This window comes from Trichoderma citrinoviride (assembly GCF_003025115.1).
Source record: "Trichoderma citrinoviride strain TUCIM 6016 unplaced genomic scaffold BBK36scaffold_7, whole genome shotgun sequence".
Lineage (NCBI taxonomy): Eukaryota > Fungi > Ascomycota > Sordariomycetes > Hypocreales > Hypocreaceae > Trichoderma > Trichoderma citrinoviride.
In genome coordinates, this window is record NW_020194715.1 from 985,922 (window position 1) to 1,011,899 (window position 25,978).

The window sequence follows — 25,978 nt, forward strand, 5'->3', positions numbered from 1 at the left end:
GCGATGACGGACAAGCTGCCCCCTAACCTGCTGGCGCTCTTTGCCGCGCGCCCTCCGCTGCGATGGGTAGAACCCTCTGACCATGCGCCCGAGAAGCGCAGGACAGCCCCCATCGGAGGCGTCGCTGCGTTTTTGCCCGAGCTGCAGAAGTACAAGGAGACGGACAACTACCAGCCCACCGAGAGCTGGTTGGAGATGCGCGATCGGAAGAAGCGTGAGAAGGCTGAGGCTGCCGCAAAGTTGAAGACGGAAGGGCCAAAGCAATGTAAGGATGCCACAGTGGACGAGGAAATGGAGTTGCTCATCGTCGCGTTTGCTGACCTGAATTGATAGTCAAACCGAACGAGGATCCCAACATTCGTGGCGATGCCTTCAAGACTCTCATCGTTGCCCGTCTCAGCTACGACGCTGACGAGCGTGACTTGGAACGGGAGTTTGGGCGTTTTGGCCCCATCGAGCGTGTTCGTGTCATGCCAGCATCCATGTCCAAATACCTGAGGCTGACTTGCGTACCAGATTCGCATCATTACTGATACCCATGCCCACGAGAAGCCTAATAAGAAGAAGAAGCCACACAGGGGTTACGCATTTGTTGTCTTCGAGCGCGAGAAAGACATGAGAGGTAAAAACCATTCCAACCCCTCCCCCCCAATGCTATATGACCATCTATTCCAAGCCCGGTGGATATACCTCGAAGATGTGGCCCTCAAGCTTGCCCATCCGTAGAAGCATACCACGAGACGTTCGCTAGGCCCTCAAGCTTGCCTGTCTCACTTCCGCCCACATGATCAAACGTGTGAACTACTTCATTCTCATGGTAAGAGTTGCTAACAAGTGCGTCTCATGACGCAACAATGACTAGCTGCCTTGGATGCTTGCGATGGTATCCGCATCAAAGACAGACGTTGAGCGTGGCAGGACTGCCAAGAATTGGCTGCCTCGCAGACTCGGAGGTGGCCTTGGTGGCCGTGGCTACACCAGAGCTATGCCCTTGCGTCCCGGTGGCCCTGGAGGCTTTGGTGGTGGCGGCTTCCGTGGCGGCTTCAAGGGAGGCTTCGAAGGGGGCCGAGGAGGACGCGGCGGCGGTTTCCGTGGCGGCTTTGGTGGTGGTCGTGGTGGCTTCCGAAGCGGCGGCGACTTTGGCCCCCGAGGCGGTGACCGAAACGGCTTTGGAGCACCCAATGGAGCGCCATCAGGACCTGGCTTCGGTCGACGGGACGGAGGCGATCGGGGCTTCTCTGGTGGGTATGACTCTCGAGGTGGACGCTCATTTGATGACAGATCCGGCGGCCACCGAGACGGAGGTCGATACGGCGATCGTGATCGTGGTGATCGTGACCGAGACCGTGGTGACCGGGACCGTGACCGCGAGGGACGTCGCACTGGCAGCAACATGGAACCCATTGGTCGCAGGGAAGGTGGGTATCGGGACCGGGACTATGACCGGCCTCGCGACGACGACAGTAGGAAACGAGGATACGAGGGTGGTGGCTACGAAGACCCCCGGAAACTGCGCCGCTACTAAAGGCCAGAGCCCGTGCCAGTCGACCAATTTTCGACGAGTCGGTGGGTAAGCTAATCGCTTTGACGACTTTCCTTCGCATCCTTTCTTTCACCTCTCAAAGGGTAAGGAGCCTGCCGTCTTCCACCAACACATTTCAGAGTCTAGATCGCCAAACTTCGCCCGCCCATTTCACCAGTATATCATCTTGCGCTGTCTTTTTGCCCACGAAGTTCGGGCCCACTGGTGGTAATAACTCCCTGTGTCCTGATACCACGGCTGGAGACGACTTCTTTCACCAATCTCTGAGCATCGATCAGCTGTCATTATTGGACAGACGACCCCTTAATAGTAGGACGAGGCGAGAAGGTAGTAGTGTTTTTCTCGCAATGTATTATAGCGCGATTGGCAAGGGCAACAGGTTGAGAAAAATTGGGAGCTTCAGGTAAAGTCAGAGGTAAGCTCTTTGCGACCCGACTGATTGCGAACGTTTGAGGCAATTGCTTGTCATTTTTTTTGCGACAAAGGAGAGTAAGATACCTACAATTTAGCCAGCAAAAGAGTACGATCAGAGACGTGAAAAAAAAGGGAAGAAGCGATGAAGAACAGACCAGGTTACGTGCCCGTAGGAAGTGTAGTCCTACGAATGCGGGTGTATGTAAAGTCACTGATCTACTTACTGTAACAGCAGAAGACGTTGAGACGCAGAGTAAAATTTTGCTTGATCATCATTTCAGGAGGAATAGCATATACTACAATATATCTTGTAGTATGAAGTCCTCCGTCTTTAAGTTTTTAGAAACCCTCGTGAAGAAAACCTTGGAAACGCCGAAATACCCCAAACAATCCCGTTGCTGGTATATGTTGTATGCACACAGAACATTTTTCTACCAAAAAACTGCCCACCCAACACAAAGTCCAGACGAACTTATACCTCTTCCTCAACACCGTCCATGGCATTTTGGTCAATCTCTGTCACCTCGTTGGTCGCAGCGCTCCAGTACCTGGGGGAAATTGAATCGTCAGCCAAGAATGCCCTGCAGAGCGAGGCCAGAAAGGAAGGGAAGAAAAAAAACTTACGCCAAAGGCTTGATCCTAAACTCGCTCAGACAGACATCAAACAGCTTCAACAGCCTCGTCTGCCTGGAGTCCAGAATCTCGCCCTCCTTGCAAACGACATAGCCCTCGCCCTCGCCGTTCTCATCCCCCAGGACGACCTTGCCCTTGACCATGCGTGTGGGCACGCCCAGCCGCCGCAGCTCGGGCTCGATGGTGTGCGTCAGCGGGATGTCGTTCTCCTTGGGGACCTCGCCGGCGGTGGCGTAGACGACGCCCGGGGGGATGGTGAAGGAGCGCGAGGCGGCGACGCCGGCGCGCGCGAAGTCGACGGGCGAGATGCCCGAGAGGTACTCGAGGACGGAGTCGACGGGGCGGTTGGTCAGGAGGAGGCCGACGGTGCCGGTGATGTGCGGGGCGAGGCCTTCGATGCCCGGGACGATGGCTTCCTCGGCGGTTTGGCCGAGGGCCTTGGCCATGAGCTTTGTCTTGCCGAAGAAGAGGCTGTTTTTTTGTGTTCACTCCCCATTAGCTTATCGTTTTGTTTCTATATAGTATGTTTGTTTCGGTTTGACCTGTGGCTATGAAGGGAGAAAGGAGGAGGGGCGAGGAGGCGTACCGGCTGTCGGAGAGCTCACGGCGGACGTCCTTGAGGTAGTTGTTGCGCATGTTGTCGACGTTGAAGACGATGCAGTGCTGGTATTCGGGGACCTGCTCGCGGATGTTCTGGAAGAGCTGGTCCTTTTGCTCGCGGGTCTTTTTGGTGACCTGGGTGAGGTGGAAGACCTTTGCGCGCTTGGACTTGGGCATCTTGTCGGCTTGTCGATTAAAAGATAAATGAGTTAAAAAGTTAAGGGAAGATGCTGGAGTTTGGCGGCGAATTGGCGGAGAGGGTTTCCAATTCGCAAGTCGTTGAGGTTGCAGATATGGACTGGCTTGGCTGGAGTTTGGGTTTGGATTTTTTTTTTGGGGAGCGATAAGATTAGCAAGAAAATTTATTATCAAGGTGAGACTAAAGAAATTCAGGTGTGTGCGGAACACCCCGCATTGCTCTCACCGAGGGGGACTTTGGACCGGACCGGGGTGGTGGAATGGGCCTGGCCTGGGTGCGTGCAGCGCAGTGCAGTGGTCAGATGTAGTACTGTCGTACCTGAGGCAAGGGCTTGGGAACTTCATGTGGCGTTGACGTGGGTTGTACCTGGTCATTTGGAAAGTCTTTGTCAGGTTGTGTGTGGCTTTTTGTAGGGGGTTTTAAGGTTACGGTTATGACAGCTTGATGTGTGCGTGGAATTGGCCTCGTGGGTTGGTGGTGGTGGTGGCATCAATTGATGGTGCTTCCACTCTTTGTCGAGTACCTAGGTTCATGTACTCGTATGCAGACTCACTATCAACTTCATCGTTCTTAGGTAAGTACTCAGTATTTGGTAGGTAGTTGGGGACTATGGTAGGTTCGAATTAAAAGTTTCTCCTCAAAGCCCTGACCATGCAACCACGTCTAGACTGCCCATCTCACAGCTGGGTCCTCGTGCTAATGCGTAGCCCACTGGGCGCCAGTAAAGCAGGCGAGGCTACGGAGTACTACTTGTAAACCGAGACCTTTTATGTCATAGTGTCTGGCATGTTTTCCTGTTTCATTCAGCCTCGAAAAGAGACAGCTGGTTCTGTGGTTATAGAGAGCAGCAATCATCCGCTCATCCCATCGCCATGCAGTCGATCAGCACCACAACCGCAGCATCGCAGGCCAGAGCAAGCAGCCGCCAACGCACATGTGCATCATGCGTCCTATTACGTAGGTGTATACCCAGCACCTTGCCTATAGCACTCATAGCCTGACAGCATCTCAGGCAAGGCTGGAGAGCAAACAAATTGAAGGCCGGCAAAACCCCCGCCAAAGTACTAATTCCGTTCCGATGGGCGGGCGACTGCGCACGGACCAGGCGGCGTTAGGTCCAGCGGCTGACCCCAACAGGTGCCTATATTTTTTCCTTCCACGCACGAAACATCATAACGGCAACTTCAAAGAAGCCCCAAATTGGTTTTTTTCCCTCCTTCTGCACCCGCGCAGCTCATCGCCTCTTCTCCCCCTTCCTCCTCGCGCCATCGCACGCGGCTCCGCCATCTCGATACTGCATCACCGCTTCAATCGTCAGCTTCGCCAGCCTCTGCCACGCTCTTCCAACGCCTCTTTCCCTCGCAATTCCCCTCCCACTTGTGCATCGACTTGTTTGTCATCCCACAAGTGCCCGCAGCTCGTCCACTCGAACCGCCTCCCAACGCCTCCCCCTCCTTCTCCCTCATCGAAAAGTTTCTTCTCTTGGACTAGAATTCAGCCTCTGTGTCGAGACGGTCATTTTTCCTACCACTTAATTCTTCTCTCCTTTCTGACTTGCGTTGATACCCAACTTCGACGTAAATCGCTGCCCCACGATAACTTCTAATCTCCAACGCTGTTGAATCTCGAACCTTCCATATATCCCCGGATCGGCTCTACTCCCACAATGGCTACCAACGGATCATTCACCAACCAGGATCAGTACAAATCCTCGGTTGACCAGTCAGCTGCTACATCAGCCCCAGCTGATGCAGGCTCTTCGGGAAACAGCCTTTCCAAGGATGAGGTTGGCTGGTACTTTGTCGAGCAATACTACACTACCCTGAGCAAATCGCCCGAGAAGCTGCATGTGAGTTTCCCGATTGGATCGGCGATATGCATGCGATACTAAGACGAGTTTCTATATAGCTGTTCTACGGCAAGGCGTCCCAATTCGTGTCTGGACTCGAGGCTGAGGTCGCCAATGTCTCCGTCGGTCGTCAGGTAAGGCTCTGAAATATTTCCTTAATTTTCCGCCTCCTACCCCACTAAAGCAACAATACGCTAATCCATGTGCCCATGTAGCCTATCCAAGAGCGCATCAAGCAGCTCGACTTCCAGGACTGCAAAGTCCGAGTTTCCAACGTCGATTCTCAAGCTTCCTACGACAACATCGTCATCCAGGTCATTGGTGAAATCTCAAACAAGTCTGGAGAGCCTAAGAAATTCGTCCAGACTTTCGTTCTCGCCCAGCAGCCTTCCGGCTACTTTGTTCTCAATGACATCCTCAGGTACATTAGCGAAGACCAGGAGGAACAGCCTGCCGAAGCCGAGCTGGAGGCCCCTGCTGCCGAGCCCGAAGTGACCGCCGAAGAGGTTCCTGCTGCTGCCGAGCCTGAACCCGTCGAGAAGGAGGACAAGGCGGAGACTGTCAATGCCGACGAGGTGGACCAGAAGCTTCAGGAGGTTTCCGAGGTCAACGGCACCGAGGTCGAGGAGCCCGCTGTTGCTGCAGAGACCACCGAGGCTGAGCCCGAGAAGCCCGCCCCCGTTGACCCCGAAGCCGCTGCTAAGGAGGCTGCGGACGAGGAAGCCAAGGCGGTTGCTGAGCTCCCCAAGGAGCCGACTCCCACTCCTGCCATGAAGCCTGTCCCCCAGCCCGAAGCTGCTCCCGCCGAGCCTGCTGCCCCCCCTAAGCCCATGACTTGGGCCAGCCGTGCCGCTGCCGCTGCCGGCCCCCGACCAGTTGTGCCCCTCCCCAAGACTGCCACCCCTCCCGCTGCCGGCCAGAACAGAGCCCCCGCTCCTACAACCGCCGCCGCGGCAGCACAGCCCAGCGCTGCCGCTGCAGCTCCTGCGACTGCTGCTGCTCCTGCTACTTCTGCTCCCGCTGCTCCCGCTGCTGATGCTCAGGCCAAGGAAGCTTCCGGATGGCAGACTGCCGGCGCCGATTCCAAGCGCCAGAACCGACCCCAGTCTATCTCTGCGAATGCTGCCGAGAAAGAGGGCACCATGGGCTATGTCAAGTACGTGACGGAGAAGGTCCAGGATGCCGACCTCCGAAACGCACTGGCTGCCTTTGGCGAGCTGACTTACTTCGACATTAACCGTGCTAAGGTAAGTTTGAGTTTCCCTCAAAGACAATTGCGGCTTGTGCGAATGTGCCTTACTGACCCATGGCTTACAGAACTGCGCGTTTGTTGAGTACAAGACCGTTGAGGGCTACCAGGCTGCTCTGGCCAACAAGAACCTCACCGTCAATGGCGAGAACATTGTTGTCGAGCCGCGACGACCCAAGTCCAACACCTACGGTGGTAACTTCGGCGCTGGCCGAGGCAATGCTTCAGGCCGTGGCCGTGGTGGCGCTGGTGGCCAGAATCCCCGAGGCAACTTCACCGGTCAGGTTCGCGGCCGGGGAGGTGCTGCCCGTGGTCGTGGCGGTGCCCAGGTTGCCAATGCTTAGGTGAAAGAGCATGGACTCGGGGCTTACAATCAGTGTGTCAGCGGGGGAAGAGCCAAAAAGTGATTACAAATTGCATTCGAATTGCATCAACATCATGCCCGGCTAAATCAAGACGGCCAGCGGTATGGCAGTTCTGGAATGTTGCGAGATACGGGGCAACCCCAGGTTTTGCAAGATGCCAGAACAGGAGCGAAGGAAGCTTGGAGATGTGACTGGATTCGACCCAGAGCCCTCCTAAAAGTTATCTGGTTCATTTTGGAGGTGGAGTATGAGCAAGCCCAGGCTGGCGTCTGTCTTTGTTTTCATCAATATTTTTTTTCCTCGTTGTTTTTCTTTTTTTCCTCACCGATTGATGGCATGGTTCCGTTGACTCATTGCGATCAGGGGACTCACGGACTGGTAGCATGTTCTAAAGGCAGAAAATAATACCGGAGAGGATGACCGTCCGAGGAAGGTTGGAGGATCATTTGTGCTTTATGTATATTTCACAGGGAAAAGGGGGACTCTGGACATTGTTTCGGCTGCTGTTATCGGTGGGCGGAGCCAGTCCTGGTTGGCATGGCGCATGGCGATGGGTGGTGATAACTTTTCCTATTTCCACTTTGGCCTGGTTGATGGAGAGGTTTTGGCAGGATGAGCGAGGGATCGGAAAAGGGGGAGATGTATATTAGGTAGTCTACGCGGGGTGAAAATACGGCATGCCATGACTGATGGTGTTATGACGATATGGCCTGGCTTACTTGGTCTGATACTTGCGGTGATAGATTGTAGTATATATAGGCCATGACAACGCAGATGAACCCATTGGTATCTAACGAGGCATCATTCAAGGTGGTTATATGCCCCTGACACCCTTTGACTTGTCATTATCCGTTCAGCCATCCATATACGGACTGAGCGAAGGGAGGGTGCGACCTGAACGAAACAGACAACAAATTGAGGCCAGTAGAACAGAAGAACCAGAAGACTATGTCCCTTTAATGTATCGTCTGGAAAGCCACGACTCCTGGTTGATGAAACCTAGCATTCCCAGGTTTCCAGCATGCCCAAGTTTGACATTTGAGCTCTACAGTGCAGCGACAGATGTGTGCTGCCGGAATGGTGAGATTGGGAAACAATACTCCATGGAAGTATGTAATTGTCATTGACGCTGACGGGGTGAGGAGAGATCCTCGGAAGAATGTACACTGCACACGGCTGGACACGATGGTAGTACTGCGATATATGCTTTTCATGAGAAAGGTCGAAGTGTAGGTATGTGTGTTCTGGAGGCCGCTCCCCAAGTTGTCTCTATTTGAGTGTAATTTTTTCCCCCCTAGGGTATTGTTCTTGCTCGAATGATTTCTTGACTTACTTATGTGTTTTTATCACTAGGGATGGGGGGGCGATGGGCAAGAGGAATGAGAGTCGTTTCTTTCTTTTGCTTTCCTCATTTGTTGAGGAGGAATGCTGGTGTCGGCCGCAGAGAGCTCCCATGAGTTTGGTATTATGAACAATCTACTTTCGTATGATCTGGGACGGAAAATTCATTCATCTCCTTTACAAACAGCCATGAATGTTTATCTTCCTTCCTGGAGTATATGTAAGGCAAAACAGAACATATGCAATAGCTCGTGAGACTCGTAGTTAATTTTCTTTTAGGTACTGTTCAATCATTGGATTTAACGATTCCCAAAGCCAACTTTCCAGCTTTTGCTCAGTGATCCTCCCCTTCTCGAGTCCACATGTGCCACAAATAAACACATGCAAATCGAGATCGGGATGCTTCGTATTTTGTTTCTTTTTGCCCCTTGATGTTTGCCCGGGGGGGTTATGTACACAAACAGGCTATAAGCGCATAGCGACGGCAACACGATGTAAAAAGAAAACCCTATGAAGACGGGATCAGGCGAGGCAAGAGGCGGACAAAGAAAACCTTGATGTAGTATTTCCGGTGGCTAGATATACGATGTAACCATGGAGCAGGACAGTGGGCTGCTAGACATACTCCTTGTCTTATATGGAGTTGTTATTTTCGGTTGCTGGGTACCTGCTGACCTGATCTCTTGGAGTGCTTCATTTTCATCCGTTTCAAGGATTCGTACAAAGTGGGAGAGAAAGGGTATCCAATGATGGCGGCCATGAGGGCTGGATGAGGGTGCTCAATAAGGCAAACGGGGCTGAAGCTCTTGTTTGGCAAACGAACAGACTTGACTTGAAAAGACAAAAGGTCTCGGGGATGTAAATCGGCAGCGGCCCGATATGGCTGTAATGGACATCCATCATCATGATCAACTCCCTGTCGTACTCAAGGAAATCCTTAGGAGCTCTAGTCAAAAGCTCACAGAGCTTGTAGGTAAACACGACGAAGCTTTCGGGGCGTCAATAGTGAATCTGCGAAATCTCTGCTCGAGTCATTCGTCCGGCTATACGATCTTGAAGTGGCAGTGGCAAAAAGAAGATTCGATAGAATGTTCAATAAAAAAACACACAAGAGTAACATATGGGACAAAAAGTCCCGCCGAAATACGTTGGGCGTTGCGGTGATTCAGCCTGCTTTGGCCGTCATTCTCTTACGTACTCGATTGCCAAGGGGCCCGACTTACACGTGCGATGGCCCGGAGATGCTCGAAAGACGGAGACACAAGAAGAAATAAAGAGTGGGATTATTAGCGCCCTTGTTGAAGGTAGATCGTGTGTTTGTACTCGTACACGGGCAGTGCGCTATGCGTACTTGAAGAAGAAGTTTGGCCACGAATTTGAAGCTGTGAAAAATAGCATATCAGTGCATAGCTTCTTGGATGAAGTAACGAAGCCGCCTAGCAATAACAGCCGTTAGCAGATGCAAGCTCCATCCAAGGAAGTGCTACGAAGTACAAGTAAGCATAAGTTCGGTGGCGCTGCCTGGACTAGTTGAGAAACCAATATTTGTCCGCGAGGCCCTGCCGATGGGCCGACGGAGTGAAAATACCTGCGAGGGCACGTTGTTGGTTGGGGCCGCCATCCTCGTACAAGACAGATCGCACGGGCAGGCATGGGCTGTAAGAGAAAGAGGGCAAGATGAAAACGCAATGGAGGGCCTTTTGTAGGTGGTCGGCTTCCCCGAGGAAGCAATTGGGACATTGGGTACTGTTTCTGCAAAAGGACCGGACATGCCTCGTCTTGGCGAGCTCATTCGTGTTATAATTGCTCAGACCAGTAATGATACCTAGTGGTGAGCATCGCGATGAAGCAGAAGTAGAAGAAACAGATTCTCGGCGAATGCGTCATGTCGCTCCATGCAACTTCCGTCATGACTTTTTTGCTCTCCGTTGACCAATTCTGGCTCTCCCGTGCCATGCCCACATCGATGGGAGCACAAGACTCCTCCGTCTCCCCTTATTGCGTCTGGATATGTGCTACCGTCCATCTGATATTCTGCATTCGTTACGAGTACGAAAAGCAACACGGTAACTGTCAGCACATCAGCCTTGGGACTTTTGCATCATTCGCAACTCCGTAACCGCTGAGACCCTCTGTTTGGCTCTGTTTCGAGCGGCTCTGGTTAGTCGGCTTGTATTGCAAGTACAAGCAGAAAAGGTAATGAATCAGCAGCAGCAACAAGCGCAACGCCATCCTTCACAGATGAATTTGTCCCTGGTTGATCGGCATTTGAAGGGAACAGCCATGACTCTTGTCCGCCAGGTTGATCAACCACCTCTCAGCTGATGCAGTGGGGAAAGAGGGGGAGGGATGTGGGCTTCGAGAAGGGAGAACAGAAAGAAAAAGCGCGTTCCCTTGTCCATGAGCTCCAGAGGACTGGGGTATACAGCTACAAGTAAGAAACTGATTGACACGACTTGGTAGGTATGTATATTTCTCGAAAATAGCATCAACAGAGAGTCCGTCAGCAGTGGAACAGAGGGGTCCCTCATCAAGGTTCTCCATGTCCTGCAAGAGCGATTTACCAGCCCTGCAACTTGCTGCGCTTTCGTAGCCTAGACGCTGCATGGATGTGCTGCTGCTCCCTGCTCTGCATCTGGAGCAGCCATGATTACATCAGTTGGGCACTTGGCTGTAAGATAATCAGATCCGGCTCCTGGCACACACACTGCCGGCGGAAGTACCGGCAACTCTGCAGATGAGTTGAATGGTCCAGGACAAGGTCTGCCGACGAAACAAGCAAGGTTTGTTTCCCAGGGATTGAGCCTCAGAGAAACCATTGGTGGCCTATATGAGTATAGTGCGAGTAACATCACACGAGGGAACAAGCTCGGGGTCTGGCATCTCGGTGCCCTTCAGCACCCTTGTCGGCATCTGTGCGGAGGAGAGAAACAAAAAGACCAGAGGCGGATCTTGATTCGGGCTGTGGCTGTGCCTGCCAAAATGTGGAAATACTTGTACAACCAACAGATGCCAGGCGTCGTGTAAGCGGTGATCTCGAGAGTTCCATTCGGAGTCCGTCATGATTCCATTGCGTCTCGTCTAGCAGGCGATATCGGGCATCGACAAGGCAAACATGAGACGGCACGGCTTATATGCTGGAGCCTAGAGGGAATAAATCGGACGAATCTCCATCAACTCGTGGGCCTGGAAATCTGTACTAAAAGCCACCCTTTCAAAGTCGGGGAATTAGGATCGGGGCCACGGTCCTTTTGAGCATGATACGAGTCACTCATCCTTTCGAGCTTTGCAGTTGTACCCGTGCGTGGTAGCTTCATATGATTTGTCAGGTTTCTCCTGAGTTGTAGACACTTGTTGGATCAGAAGCCCGGTATGACATGAGACGGCGGCGTCACGCTGGCGATGAACCAGCTCACCGTGAGTGAAGCGTCGTGTAAAGGTAATATTAGCACGGTGCTACGTACGAATGCAACACAACTCCAATACCACATAGGACGACTATACTGTACATACCTTACTCTCCGTATGTAGTACCTCAACGCATCGTATTGCGTGCCCATCTGCCGTCCTAAAACACACTCATCTGTGGAGAAGCAAGATCAGAAAACGAGATGGACAACCCCAACCACATTTTACCGAACCCCCATTATTACCAACATTGCGGGGACCCGAGTCCGCCAGCCAGCCAACAGCAGGACGCGACAGCTGGGGAAGCATGATTGGGGGATGCGGCTTTCAAAGGTGCCTGGACACGTCCAAAAGTTCCGAGATGCTGGAGGGGGGTGAGCCGAGGGCGGGGGTACAGTATGTACATGTATGGCATGGTATGGCTTGTCGTATGTCGGATGTGAGCAGCACAATTCGCGAGTTGCAGCTGGCGTGCAAGTAACTGCGGGAGAAAAAGTCATTGATGCAAAGGACCTGGCTGTAAGAGTATTATTTTAATTATCAGTAAGTCGTCAGTATTTAGATTGAAGTCGTATGATTGGTGATGCGACTGCACAAGAGAATGTTGACGGCGACGCTGTTGGCAGACACAGAAAGAAGTTGATGGTATTTGGGGACGGAGATGAATTTTGTTTGCCTGCCCAATAATAGACGGCCAATTCGTCGGCCATTGCCCAAACAAGAAAGGCCTCGTCACCTTGGCCAAATACCAAGTACCAGTGACGAGTTTGCATCTCGGCCCGGACGGGATGACATCCAAGCTTAATAACAGAGACAAGCCCAACAAAGCAGCAACCATTTCACACTTGCCATACAGTGGACGAGGGTGCTATTACTACCATATTATAGGTCGTACGTACTGCGTCGTATCAATATTGTCTTTCATGGTACGGGCAACCAGCGTTATACCCTATCCAAACGGCTTTTACAGGCAGTTCTTCCATGACGCATCGCCGGTAGCGGTACCCAGGCACTCCGAGACATGCTAAGGTAAGCTTGTTCGCTCTTCGGCACCGACGCAGCCGCGTGATTCGCCGGGCCTTTTGCGAGCTCGAACCTGCCCAAAAGGGTTGCCGAAGGGTACTGTACTGTACCTAAACTTTGCAAGAGCGTCCACCTTATACTAGGACTTGGCAAGTGTTCTGTATAGACACGATATATAGCACCAGCCACTAGAAGCTCATAGGAAGTGCATACAGTACAACCTCAACACCCCAGAATCCAACGAAAAGAGAGCACATCACCACCAAACGAAACTCGTTTTCCTGGTACACTCAAATCGCCGCTCGGCTGTACTTTTATATTTTGCAACCTCCAAACCCCGCGCCTTCCTGCCCTGCATGGCACCTACCGCGCAGGGCTTAGCGCCTCCAAAACCAAGTTCTTCCCTTCCCTTACTCGTGTCCAGGCGGGGGTGAGAAAGAAGGAAGCAGCAGCGAGCCAAGAATTGGCTTCCGCAGCTGGGGCGGCCCTCTTTTATTTCTACACTTTCTTATTCATTTTTTCTCCCTCTCTTCTTTCTCTTGCAATTGTGCTGTTGCTTTGCGTGGTCTGTGCTCGGTATTTGGTACCCAGCTGGAGAGGAACTTTTTGAGAAGGCTCGGGTCAGCCCAGGGCCAAGAATGGCAACCGGTCTAGTACAAGTACACCTTCGTAGGGCGTGGGCCTGGTGTCTGGTTTACAGTGTCTTGTCCTGTGTTAGCCGACGGAGATGCCAATTCCCCGTAGATCTTCAAATTGCATCGCCAATGAGCAGCGAATTGACCTACCTGTACTACTATACCGACGTCTGCTCACCATCACACCTATACCCGAGAATAGAAGCCAGAATAGCAGAGAGCTTCATGTTATCTTACTCTACATACGTAGGTATGCTCTGCATTCACGGCAGCACCTGCCATATCATACAGCCTGAGGTGTCTATCAAGGTTGTCTACCGGTCGTCCGTCAGCGCAATGTACTTGTACCCAACGACGGCCCTCATCAGGTGCTCGCATCGCTCTGCGTTTGCGCCCCTGCAAGTACACGGACCGCGCGGCCTTAAATCCGTTGTATTCGCATAATTGTGGAGCACCTGCACTGCTGCTCGTGGTTGGTACCTCGTACAGGCAGTCGGGACGTGTCAGTTCCTTCTCTGCTGCTTCTCTCCTCATGAAACAAGCCAGCATGATTTCTGAATAGCCTCGTCTCGTCAGCCTCCTTTCCCAGACCCGGGCCGCTGATCGAGGCTATTATCTCATCTCATCGCATCAGCACCGTCCGTCGTCATCGCGGCCATATTGCTGCTCCCGACCAGCTCGAATATTATCCGTGTCCGCAACTACGGAGTAGAAACAAACGAATCACTGGAGCAGGGAGCCGTCTCAGCCAGTAGCGGCGCTCGTCTGGCGCAGGACCTAAAAGCCTCCCCTTCCACCAGCTGACTAGCACGGGTCCCCCGGGTCAGGCTCCCGAAAGCGGCTCAGCTGGCGAAGGGGTCCGTGGTCGACAAGAGGGCTTCCACGGGTCATCGAGTTGAATCTGATGCTTCTCGTCCAGCGTCTGCCGCTTCTTCGCTGTCGTGGCGCGGCCTCGTTCGAACCCTCGGTCCACGCCCATCCCCACAGCAGCCCTCGCATCGCAGCGACACCCCCTTGGACAGACCCCTGGCGTTGACTTACATGAAGTCAAGCCAAAAGTGTGCTGTGCCGTGTCCGCTGTCCGGTCGCCGCCGCTCATTCGCCCTAGCCGCTATTAACGTCCTAGCGACTATTCTCCGTGCTGCGACCACCGCAGACGCCTCGAACAAGACTTGCTCGCCACCCGCACGTTTCCTCAAACAAGCACCTCCCGTGTCAGCGCAACATTGGAATCGCTTCGCATAAGCTTCCCGACTCTTCCTGTAACCCTGAGAGAAGGCCACGCCGGCTCGGGTCCTGTGCCAAACCCGACAGATTCACCACGTCTGAGCCGCCCACAACGGGGTCTCATCGACACTAACAAAAGGGCCACCCGTGCAGGGCTCCAGCGGCGCATTGTGACCAAGGCCCCGTTCTTGTTTCTTTTCTCTCTCCGTTTCGCCCTTCACTCACCCCACCGTGCTCTTTCCGAGACTTCTTTGTCCGTCTTCGTCCTGTAGCCGTCTGTCGTTTCTGATCGTCACTTGCCTTCACCATGCGCTGGGGCGGGTCGTTATGAAAACTGGCCGTCATGCTCCATCTACGGAGACTCCTCCCGTCAGCAGCAGCAAACGAATAGTACTCCCTGTCTCGAGCCGGCACACGCCACTGGAGGCAGATCGGATTGCCAGTGCTACGTCAACCTACCGATCAAGCGCCCGCCGCCTCAACGCCGCTCTTCCAGCCTCCTGTTCGCCCCGGGGCATATAAGCCGGGGCCGCCCCCATGGACCGCCGTGGCTCGGCCGGAGAGAATGGACACTCACCGGCCCAGTCTGCGCCGCCTCTCCGGCGGCGTCTATCTATGGAGGAGGATATGCACTACCAGCACATCATGACACTGACCCAACAACGGCGTCCATCATATCCACCGGCATATCAAGACACCGATCTGCCCGTCATGCAGGAAGAAGGAGAGGGTGCCGGTAGAGAGGGTGGTGAAAAGGTCGAGCACAAGGACTCAACGCCAGCCAAGGGCAGCTGGCTAGACCGTATCAAGAGCAGAGGGAAAGAGCCCAGGGCGGCAAAGCTGGACGACACTCTCGACGACCAAGGCCACGATAGTCCTGACACCATGGACGGGGCTCCCGAAGAGCTTCCCAGTTACACAAGCTCCATTGCCATCGAAGGCATATTTCACAAGAAGCATGAAATTGAAGATACCACCAAGAGAGCCGAAGATCGCCAGTGGCATACCGTCGCCGTCGTTCTCAACGGAACGGCCCTGAGCATCTACAACACCAAGAAGGACTGGGGCTGGGGCAAGGCACGCGATGGCCCTTCGATTAGTCCAGACAACCCTCCTTGGATCAGGAAGGCAAAATTAGAAAAGACGTACAGCCTATTACACGCGGATGCTGGTATTGCTGCCGACTACAAAAAGTGAGTCATCTCTCGTTCAACCCGGCTGTTATATCCCGCATCATATCAAGACGGGGCTTTATAGAAGGGAGAGTGGAAAGAGAAAGGCTTGTATGACATGGTCTAACCCCCCTTTCCGATAGACGACGCTACGTTATCCGAGTGCGAGCTGAGACCGATCAATTTTTGTTGGCATGCATCGAACTCAGCACATTCGTCAAGTGGCTCGAGTGCTTGTTTGCGGCTATTGATGTTGCAGCCCCCATCGATGAGCGAGATTTCCCTCGCGACATGTCTATCCCCCGCATCCAGCGGATTCGATGGTTCCGCAGTCATACCGGCGTCGTCTACCCCAGCACGCAACCGGAGATTCAGCAAGATCCCCCTCCAGAGGCCGAGGGGTCGACTGACCCCTCGGATGCTGCAGAGCAACGACCTTCATCTCCTCCGCCACTGCCAACTCCAACGCCAGCCCCGTCACGACCTCGCCCTGCGGAGGAGAACCAAGGTAACGAGGTTCCAGGGCCGCATTCGAGGATCGACCCCAGGAATGATCCATTTCACCCTCTCACCACGTCCATGTCCCAGAACCCATCCATCGACCCTCACACGGGAAAATGGTTTCCCGAACACCAGTGGTCCACCGCTCACGACTTGTTATACGCCAAGCTTTGCTACAGTAACTTGTTGTTCCGGAGTCCTCGCAAATCAAACTACATCATCAGCAAAGGGAAGCAATGGTTCGTCGACTGGGGCACGGGCAGGATGGTGCGCGTGCTTCCCCCGGCATACGGAGAGACGGATTTCTTTGGTCCCTGGCAGGTGGTACATACGGAAAACAGGAGGATATAGAAAATGTTGCGGAGCTTGATGAGAGTGGTGTTGGCGGATGACACTATGAGACGAACATACCACTTGGACCTCGGAATTTCGGCTTCACGACAGAAAGAGCTGGGACTAGGTGATGCTGGCCATGGACGTCTACGGAGCAGACAATGTCGACTGTCTGTTTTCTTCATCTCATTTTACATATACAAAAAGCCTGATGATACGGCTTTGGACCGCATCGGCATCAATCAGGTGCAAGAGGAGGAGAAAGACTCTGCATTAAGAGCCTCAGGAAGAGGTGCTGCTTTATTTTGTGTGCATACAGGGGCGTCTGAAAGGGGCATTTTACAAACATACAACCGGTGGCAACAGCATCATGGACCGGAGTTTTTTCTCTCTTCTTTTTCTTTTGATCTCATCATCATTCTCCCTTCTCCCTTGCTTTTCTTTCCTTTGTGCTCTTCCAGGTGTATATCCATCGCCCATTGCATAGCGGCGTGAGCGCCAAAGCGGGCATGAGGTGCAAGCTTGTTGGATACAGCTGTGTACCGTCCTATCGTATATATCACAATACATTCAGTCTATACGGGTTCATCAAGGCCCAATGCTCAAGGACGAGTGAAATCGAAACGTGTATTCGTGGGGTATCTTTCCAATCATGCAAGTAAATCCGTCCAATCCATCTTCGCAACTTCCCTCTCTCCTTCTCTCTCGCTACGCCAACAACACTGCCCAGTCGCAAAGGACGTATCCGATCTCTCATTACGTTTTCTTCCTCGAAACTACTACTTACTCCTCCGAAACCGCCCTCTCCGCATCCCTCGCCTCCCTTGCCAACAGCTCGACGACGGGCTCCAGCGCCTCGTTGGCGCTCCTCACGTCCCCGACGGTGCCCTCGAGCATCTCGAGCAGCTGCTCGATCTCGGCGCGCTGGGCCCGGATCTGGTCGTACAGGATGGCGTTGTGGGACTGCGCCGTCTGCAGGCGGGCGTTGAGCAGGGACTGGTGGGAGGCGAGCGAGGGGGCGAGGTGGGCGGAGAGGATTTCGCGGGCGGGAAGCAGATGCGGTCTGTTTTTTGATGTATTCAAAAGTCAGTTTTTGTTTCTGATTTTTCTGGTTCGCTCTTTTGGCTGGTTGGGGGCCTGTGAGGGTTTGTTGTTTTTCTGGTTGTGTAGTTCTGATATGATAAACGTACGGAGTTGGTTTGGGTGCGTCGGGAGGGGCGGTGATGCGCCTGTGCGTCGCTTCGCTGATGAGGGCCTCGAGATCGTTGAGTTTCGGAACGACCTGTCTCGCGGCGAGGATGCTCTCAAACTCCTTCTATACAAACACGCAACAAACAGAGTCAGCTTCATGCCCCTCTCATCTATCCGCCCTCAACCCCCCATCTCTTTCCAAACGTCCCCAACCACTTCAAAAGAAAACAAAAAACAACAGAAAAGTTTTGAGAAAAAGAAGAAGAAAAAAAACGCACCTCGCATTTGTCCCCCAGCTTCTCCACCATCTGCACCTGGACCTGCCGCAGCACCGGCTCGGCCCTGCTCGCCACCGTCGGGTAGCACGCCGCGAAGTTTTCCCACTTGAGCTTGCCCAGGGTGCGGCGCAGGCTCTGCGCGTAGAGCTCCTGGAGGCGGGCTGCGCGGGGGCCTGGGATGATGACGGTGGCGTGGTGTTGCGGTTGCTGATGTTGTGCTGCTGCTGCTGCTGCTGGTGGTTGAGGAGGTTCTTCGGCGGCGGCTGTTGTTGTTGTTTCTGCGGCGTCGTGGTTGTTGTTGTTTTGGTTGTGGTCGGAGGAGGAGGATGATGATGATGTTGTCGTTGCTGGGTTGGGTGCTGCTACGGCTGCTGCTGAGACTTCGGTTTCCATGGGTGTTGTGGTATCCGTCTGTGGTTGTTGCTGTGCTGGTGGTGGTGTTGTCGAGTCCGCGGGAGCTTGTGCTGATGTCGCCATTTCAAAACACGACTAAAAACTCCGGGTTCGCAAAAGCAGAAAGATTGATACACTGTGCAGGAAGCAATTGGAATTGTTGTCGTCTGGTGGCAAAGATTCAATTAGAGGTTCATATCGTTCGTTATATGGAGGTGATATGAAGAAAAGAGAGAGCTTTGTTGTTTGTATGTTCGTATGGAGAGGTAGGTCGAAAGATGCGATTTACCTTGGTAGGTACTAACTTGTCAGCAAAGGCGCGTAATGCGAAAGTCAATTAAGAGACAGACGCGACAGTGGGGGCTTCATGCTTCTGACGTTTTGACGACGGCGCACGTGACGCTTCCTTTCTAACAACTTGAACCGCTAAAGGGCCATAAGCAGAAGTGGATTTGCTGGGGAAGTGAGATAGTATTACGAAGATTGGCCTTTTAATGGATTGACTTTTAAAGTTGAGACGTCGGCAGCGTATAGTTTTTTTGTCATGTTATGTTGTTGAGAATTGATGCTCCTGTGACTCTTTGATCAACATCTTCGACGCCCCCTTTCACCAAAACTCAGGTCCACACAGCTCTGTCGAATATAAGCAGAGTATCGGCTGAGCACCGTACGATAATCATGCACGGCCGCCTATTAACTTTCCTCGATTGCTATAACCCGTTGCTCCATCCATATCTATCATATTCCCGCCAACTTGTATAAACCTCCCAGCCCATGTCCTCTATGTACCCGGTCAGCCTGCCGCCGCTTCCCAACTCCAAGATCTATGTACACCTCTTTTCTAGTCAACTTCAGGTCTGTTCCCTCGCAAATTTTTGGTATCAGGTTTGCCCAGTCAATCATAACAAACACGACCATTGCATCCCTCGTCTACCTCGTCCAAACGAGGCCAAGAACCAGCCCGACCCTCGTCTCCCCTGTATCTCCTCATAACCAATCGTGAACAGAAACGGAACAACAACAACAAAATCAACAAGAGAACGAAAGAGAACATCAGTTCGCTGCCAGAATAGCCGCCGCATCAGGCCCCGAGCTGCGATCATTCTTGCCGCCATCCTTCTTCAACTCTTCCTCCTCCTTCTTCTTGCGGTCCAGCTCCCGCTGCCGCTCGTGGCTGACAAACGTGGCATACCGTATCGTTCCCAGCATCAAGATGGCCATGAAGAGGATGCCCACCACGGACCGCCGGATGAGGATCCAGCGAACGCCTTCGATTTCCGACTTGGAGTCGCTGCTCAGCATGATGCTGATCTTGTAGTTGATTTGTTGAATCTGCCACCCAGTTAGCCAAAAAAAAATCACACAATCTCTCCCAACTTCGAGGCAAGTCAGCTGGTTTAAAGACATACGGCACTCTCCATTGCCTTCTGCTCCTCTCTAACCGTCATCTTCCGGTCGTTGAACAGCCCCCGCACATTGTCGTTGAGGGTGAGCAGCTCCTGGTTCAGCGTCTGCGTCAGAATGTCGACCTCGTGCTGGAGATGCGTGCGCTGCTGCCGCGTCTGCTCATCCTGAGCCCGCCGGTTATTCCTCACTTCGGCGGCCAACTCGGAGCACGCAGCAGAAAACAAGTAAGACTCCTATGAACATCTCATGTCAGTCCAGTACACTCTCAACCCAGCTCAGCAGAGGCCACATAAGCACCCTCCCCGCCGCAACAAAAACACCAGCAAGCTGAGACGGATATATAAGCTCACATTTTCCACATCGCTCTTGCTAACAAGCCTCTCCTGCGCCATATCGAGATTATGCGCCAAAATGGTCCGAATGGCCTTCATCATCGTGACGGCCTGCTCGCCCCTGTAACCCCCCTCCTGCAGCTGCTTGACCAGAGAATAGCTGTCAAAGTGGTGCACGTATTTCGGCGGCGCCATGGACGGCGTCTGCTGCGACACGCTCTCGGGCGCGCCCATGTAGTAGACGGTATCCAGCTTGTCGCTCATCTTGGTGCCCTCCTTCGGTATGCCGGGCTTGCCAGGATCGGGGCTGCTGCTCCCGCTGCCGCTGGCGCTTGTACTCGCGCTCGCATCGCTCGATTCAGCTTGCTTCGGCGCCCCAGACGGAGCCGCCGTCTCCGTTTCCGCATTCGCCCGCTCCGGTAATGATGCCTTGGTCTCGGCCTGGCCTTGCGCAGCCTTGGGCTCCTGCTGCTGCTGCTGCGCCTTGAGAGCAGCAGCAGCGTCCATCTCAGGGGCGTCGGTCGCTGCTTTTGTCGCCGCCTTCTTGTCTCCCTCTCGAAAATATAGCTTCCCAATATCAGTCTTCGCCTCAGCTGCTGCTGCGTCCGCTGCTGCTGCTGCTGTATCGCTATCCGCCGTTTCGCCCTCTACCGTCGTCTCGGCTGGCACCTCCTTGTCCTTGTCCTTATCCTGTTGCTGCTGCTGCTTCTCCCACTCCGCAGGCTCAACGGCCTTGCCATGCCTCTTTGCAAACGAACTATTCCACCTCGCGCCGGCGCACGTATAATTTGTCGAAGCCGTCGTCGTCGTCGTCGTGGCCGTCGTCGCCCATCCCACCGTCGGGCTGCAGCCCCTCGCCGCCGCCGTCCTTAGCAGCTGGGGATACAGAAACGCCAATCTCCCCACGGCAGCCATGGCGAAGGAGGGGGTTGAGAAAGAAGACAAAAAGAAAGGCAATAAAGCCAAGATCAAACCAGTCTTGCTATAACTCGAGGGGATTCATGGGAGAGACGAGGCAATGATTCTTCCCTCTTTGATGGGGGCAACAAATGATGGAAAGGAGCGGAACGAGGTCATTACTGGATGCGTTGGTGGGACAGGCTGGTGGCAGTCCAAGGTGCCGGAAAAGTGGCTATCGTCGGAACAAGGCACAAGTGCCAGACAACAAGGCAGATGGCGCTAAAACGTTGATCCGCCACGGCAATCATCATCACCAAGCCTCGGCACTTCATCTTCACGCGGCAGATTGTAGTCTTGGAAGGATTAAAAAAAAAAGGGCCGGTACAGACCAAGTATTAGCACTACCTGTTATGACAATTCGGCAGACTCCCAGGTGTACCGGCCGCGGGTCCCCATTCTGTAGTGAGACATGTGAGCGTCTCAACCTCTCTACAGCTTTTCTATGGACGTGATCCCAGACCCAGGTGTAGCGCCTCCCAACCGTTGCAATAAAGTACATTTGCATCCCTCGCCCGTCCTACCCAGTATGTGCCATAGCCCGGCTCTCGGCTCTCGTTGGAAAGGAGTGACCAAGTAGAAACGCCCATAGTTGGTGGCGAGACAAGGAAAAAAGGTAAGAGGAGAAACACAGAGAAGAAGAGAGATTAAACAAAGAGCAAACGTAGAAGAGACTCCCGGTGACCCCCCCAAAAAAAGAGAAGAAAGGAAAAGCCCCAGATTTGTGTTTTCGTCATCCGTGAAGTGAGAGAGAAAAGAGCCCCATTCCTGGATAGATATACCGCTTCCCTTTATTCGTCTTGTCCTGGTAAATATCCAGAATCCATGGCCGTATATCGTCGTCAGTCAGTCGGCCAGAAAGAAAAAGAAAAAAAGTCAAACCGCTATGCATCCTCCGTCCAATATATTAGGATAGAATAGTAGAATGGGAATGAGCAGGTTTGCACAGTATCGATACCACTTGGTCCTATGGTTTGTGGATACCGTCGTCGTAATACTTTCGTTCGAAGAATGGGAATGTTGAATCGAAAGAGCTGCTCCGTCAAACATTTACAGTCCGACGAACAGCTTCACGACTCGGCTTCCTCGACCTGCAAAGCCACTCCATGGATCGAGTCGCCAGAGCCCTTCTTTCCTGCGGCGTCAATGGATGGAACTCCGACAGCGCTGGCGTGGATGCTAGGCGGGCTGTTTGTTTGCGGGCTGTTTGTCTCATGCGTCAGGGAGGGGACTTCGGTCACAGAGTTCGTGTCTGACTGGGCAGAATTCTCGCTCTTGGTGCCACTCAATCCGAGCAGCTTCTCGAGCGCCTGTACCTGTCGAGAAGCTACGTTCTTTTTGAGAGTGTAGAACTGGGGCTTGATCTCCTCGACGAGAGCCTCCCTCTCCTCACCCTTCAACTGACCCAGCAGCTTTTCTATCCAACAGTTAGCATTACCAACTCCCATGGACCTGAACTCCTGTCAGTGGGACAGAACTTACGGATCACATAGTTGCCAAACTGGTCTCTCATCATCTGCTGGAGAGGGTTGTTCCCGTCGGGCCCGGCAGTCGTCAGTTGCTCTCGGATAGTTGTGCGCTGCGCGGGTGTGCCGTACTCGATGCACTTCTCGACGACGTTGGAAGCGAACTTGTGTTTGGAGAGGGTGAGAAGCTGGCCCATGACCAGCTTAATGATGCGCTCGCGATCTTCCGGTTCGCCGTTCTGGATGACATGCTGAGCGACGTAGTTGCCGTACTGGTCGGTAATGAGAATCTGAGCAGAGGCGTGGAGCTCGCCCATGATCTCCGCCTTGTCGGCCTCGGTGCCATGCTCGAGCAGTCGTTGGATCACCCGGCAACCGTATGCGTGCGAGGCCAGGGGTGTCACTTGTCCACGCACAGCGTTCATGATGAAGTCAATGTGTTGTCTCGGCACCAGCTCAATGATCTTCTGCACAACGTGGTTGCCGTTCTGGTCCTTGATGACTTTCAAGATCTCGGGTTCCAGCTCGCGTGTCAGCGCAGCTTGTTGCTCAACCAAAATGTGCTCCAGAGCCTTGTGAGAGACCTAGTCAGAAAAGGCCTTACTGTTGAAGGGGGCGTCAGTTGTACTCACCTTTTGAACCACACGGCAGGCATAGACCTGGACAGACAGGTCAACCACTTTGCCCTTCATCTTCTCTGCCAAGATCTTCTTCTGAAGCTGGCTTCCGTACTCGAAAAACTTCTGGATGACGTAGTTGCCAAAGACATCCTTCATGAGCTGCAGGGCGTTTGGCTCAATCTCGCGGAATATCTGCTCCTTCTCGTCGCTGTTGGCAGTCTCAAGCTTCTGCTGAATGAATCTGGAGCCATGCTGATCTCCACTGAACTCAACAGCGTGATTGTAAATGTCCCGGAGCTCGTAGCGCTTGTTGGATTTGTTGCCGTGGACGCGGAAGTCGTCGAGCAGAGCGCTGCGCATGCCTTTGCTGGGATCCTGGTCGCGGGAGGGCCTGATGGGGGCCATGGAGTATTCGGGGTGCATTGACTGGACGGGGTAGTTGGGTAGCATGGGGCGGAAGTTCTGTGTGTAAGCCTGCGCGTAAGAAGAATATCCGGCAGGCACCTGGGCATAGCCATATGGAGTTTGGTAAAACTGCGCAGGGAAGTTGGACGCAGCAGGCATCTGCTGGCCAGAAACCCTTCGCTCATGCTCCGCCGTCCTCTGGCCTCGTGAGGATGGTCTGCTGCCGTTGTTCCATGGCTCCGCCGCCGGGACGAGGCCTCTCGAGCTTGAACCGGACTCCAGGCGGTAGAGAGAGGCAGCTGGCGCCGGCGAAGGTCTGTCGACCGAAGGGCGCCTGATTGCAGAAAGCTGAAGAGGGTCCGCATTGGCCCCAAGGCCACTTCCAAACCTCGAAAGGCCAGGCTCGCTCACCCCCCACGGTACGTAAGTGGGGTTGAAGGGCTGGCCGCTGGCCGAGTTATCGTTCACGGCGAGCTGGCGGGCTATGCTGAGAGCAAGGTCATCCTCGATTTGTTTATTCAGAAAATACGCCCGCTGGTTTGTAGCCTGGGGCAAGGACAGAGGATTGTTGTGCGGCTGCCTGGTCGAAACGGGTACGCCGTTGGCGTTATGGCCGGTGCTCTGCTGATAAGGATTCTGTTGATATATCATATCAACATAACCCGGAGAGCCCTGAGAGGGCCGAGAGGACGGGATGCTGTTTTCTCGGGACTGCGCAAATGCAGCGATGGGATCGTTGTAGGCGGCATCTTGGGGGGCTCGTCTCTGGGCATTGTTGAAGGGATATTGGCTCGATTCGTCAACCAGGCTGCTGGAACTCCTCATGCCAACGGCCGCTGGTTGACTGTTGGCAAAAAGACCAGAGGTGGTGGGGATGCCTGCATCTCGTGCTCGGCCGGGCGAGTTGCTGACGGAGCGTGCAGGGTTTTCTGTGTTCCAGGGCCTGGCGTTGGAGGCGGCCCAGATCTCGACCTCGGAATTGGCGTTGAGGGCACTCGAGCCTGTGGGATTCTCCTCTGGTTCTGTGCCATTGGTGGTCAGTCGTGTGCGTCCTCCAAGCACGGGGAATCCAAGGCGCGGCCGGGATCCAATCCGTCCTGGTGATGGCGCGCGGCCAGCGGGAGCAGAGTCCATGTACACACCTTTGGCGCTGGAGCGGCCTCCAGCGTTTGACTGCGCCAAGGGCGACCAGATGCTGGGGTTCGGATACAGGTTGGAGCCGGAAAAGGACGACGAGGAGCCCACGGGCTGCTGGGCGTTGCTGGCAGATCCAGAGGGCATGGCAAAGCTGTGATAGGGCCTCAGCCGCGCCTGGAGCAAGAGAGCGAGGGAGGACAGTTAGCGATCGTTGCGGCGGTCAGGACAGAACCAGAGCAGGGCAGAGGCAGAGATAAAAGTAATGGAAAGGCAGATGCAGACGACAAGGACGAAACAATGCTGAGGTTGGGACGAGGGCCAAGGCGTGGGGAGTCAGGCCTTTGTGACCCGCTAAGGGCGAATCAAGCCTCCTTCCGTAGGCGCTAGGCTGGCGCAACCTTTTGAGACACTCGAGCGGCCCCCCTCTGACGTCGTCTGTCCGCTGCCGGGATCAGGCTGGGGGACGGCGCTTTTTGGGTTGCGGCGCTGTTTGCACTTTGGCGGCGGGCAAGGGTTTTGATGCGCAGAGTGGGGAGAGAAAGGGAGTCTGTTGATCAGGACTGAAATGAAAGTGTTACTCACACGACGACCAGAACCAGACGGCTCTCTCACCGTAACGGACAGGCTGGTTCTGTCTCTGCCGGCAGCGGACGCGTCCAACTGAATTGGATCCACGAGGGTCGAGAAATTCATGATTGCAGGTTACCGCAGGCCAATGGACTGGACGGGCGAGAGCAGCGCTGCGCAAGGGCAATTGGATCCTGGATGGCTATCGCTGAGGTGCAGCCGAAGAGGGGGGCGAGAGCCAGCGAACAGGTGCGCTGACGGACAGGTGCCGATGCACTGCAGAACCAACTACCAGGCCGCGTGCTGGTGCCAGCAGTCCACTGCAGGACGGGTTGCTAACAACGGAACCTTGAACGTCTGGTATTACCTATCGAGATTGAGCTGGGCGAGGTCCAGTGCTGGAGCTGATATCTGGTGCCTGTACTGGGCAAGCAAAGTGGGTGGACGCCTTGGTGGTGGAACCTCGAGAGACTCTGCGCAAAGCTTGATGTGACTGATTCTGGAGTCGACTGGACCTTTTGTTTTTTCCCTGTACTCTTTGTGACTGAGCAAGCGAGTCAAGGACACTTTCTCGGTCCCCGTGATTCGGCTTCTGGCTATGTACGGCCCTGTATAGTTCGAAACGGTCGCGATGCTATAGTCAGAAGGTTATAGACACCAGGACGGGCACCAACGAGCGCCGTGCTTGCGTGCTGTGTGCAGGAAGGCGGCGCAATAAGTACTCGCGGACGCT

General features: G+C 53.9%; 8 protein-coding genes across 8 annotated transcripts; 4 read left to right on the top strand and 4 right to left on the bottom strand.

Annotated features, from left to right (window-relative positions):
- Positions 1-3: 3 nt before the first annotated feature.
- BBK36DRAFT_1164402 (hypothetical protein) lies at positions 4-905 on the top strand (the record flags this gene model as incomplete). Its single annotated transcript, XM_024894641.1, has 3 exons — positions 4-265; positions 334-461; positions 517-905. 3 exons carry the CDS (start codon positions 4-6, stop codon positions 724-726), a joined length of 600 nt encoding a protein of 199 aa, XP_024749692.1. The 3' UTR covers positions 727-905.
- BBK36DRAFT_1159410 (hypothetical protein) lies at positions 881-1,525 on the top strand (the record flags this gene model as incomplete). The annotated part of the gene is made up of 1 exon (XM_024894199.1): positions 881-1,525. One exon carries the CDS (start codon positions 881-883, stop codon positions 1,523-1,525), a length of 645 nt encoding a protein of 214 aa, XP_024749693.1.
- Positions 1,526-2,429: 904 nt separating this feature from the next.
- BBK36DRAFT_1168978 (hypothetical protein) lies at positions 2,430-3,367 on the bottom strand (the record flags this gene model as incomplete). Its single annotated transcript, XM_024895250.1, has 3 exons — positions 2,430-2,505; positions 2,582-3,061; positions 3,177-3,367. The coding sequence occupies 3 exons, from the start codon at positions 3,365-3,367 to the stop codon at positions 2,430-2,432; spliced, it is 747 nt and encodes a 248-aa protein (XP_024749694.1).
- Positions 3,368-5,055: 1,688 nt separating this feature from the next.
- Positions 5,056-6,831, top strand: BBK36DRAFT_1168979 (hypothetical protein; the record flags this gene model as incomplete). The annotated part of the gene is made up of 4 exons (XM_024895251.1): positions 5,056-5,238; positions 5,298-5,372; positions 5,454-6,485; positions 6,556-6,831. 4 exons carry the CDS (start codon positions 5,056-5,058, stop codon positions 6,829-6,831), a joined length of 1,566 nt encoding a protein of 521 aa, XP_024749695.1.
- An 8,300-nt stretch (positions 6,832-15,131) lies between these two features.
- On the top strand, positions 15,132-16,510 carry BBK36DRAFT_1168980 (hypothetical protein; the record flags this gene model as incomplete). The annotated part of the gene is made up of 2 exons (XM_024895252.1): positions 15,132-15,679; positions 15,802-16,510. 2 exons carry the CDS (start codon positions 15,132-15,134, stop codon positions 16,508-16,510), a joined length of 1,257 nt encoding a protein of 418 aa, XP_024749696.1.
- Positions 16,511-17,305: 795 nt separating this feature from the next.
- On the bottom strand, positions 17,306-18,144 carry BBK36DRAFT_1089370 (Nnf1-domain-containing protein; the record flags this gene model as incomplete). The annotated part of the gene is made up of 3 exons (XM_024889001.1): positions 17,306-17,555; positions 17,683-17,807; positions 17,962-18,144. Coding segments are annotated over 3 exons (558 nt in total), but the record flags the coding sequence as incomplete, so codon positions are not given.
- Positions 18,145-19,407: 1,263 nt separating this feature from the next.
- BBK36DRAFT_1118709 (hypothetical protein) lies at positions 19,408-20,357 on the bottom strand (the record flags this gene model as incomplete). The annotated part of the gene is made up of 3 exons (XM_024890506.1): positions 19,408-19,686; positions 19,764-19,994; positions 20,112-20,357. The coding sequence occupies 3 exons, from the start codon at positions 20,355-20,357 to the stop codon at positions 19,408-19,410; spliced, it is 756 nt and encodes a 251-aa protein (XP_024749698.1).
- Positions 20,358-22,207: 1,850 nt separating this feature from the next.
- BBK36DRAFT_1104623 (ARM repeat-containing protein) lies at positions 22,208-23,892 on the bottom strand (the record flags this gene model as incomplete). The annotated part of the gene is made up of 3 exons (XM_024889189.1): positions 22,208-22,467; positions 22,533-23,088; positions 23,149-23,892. Coding segments are annotated over 3 exons (1,560 nt in total), but the record flags the coding sequence as incomplete, so codon positions are not given.
- Between the last annotated feature and the right edge of the window lie 2,086 nt (positions 23,893-25,978).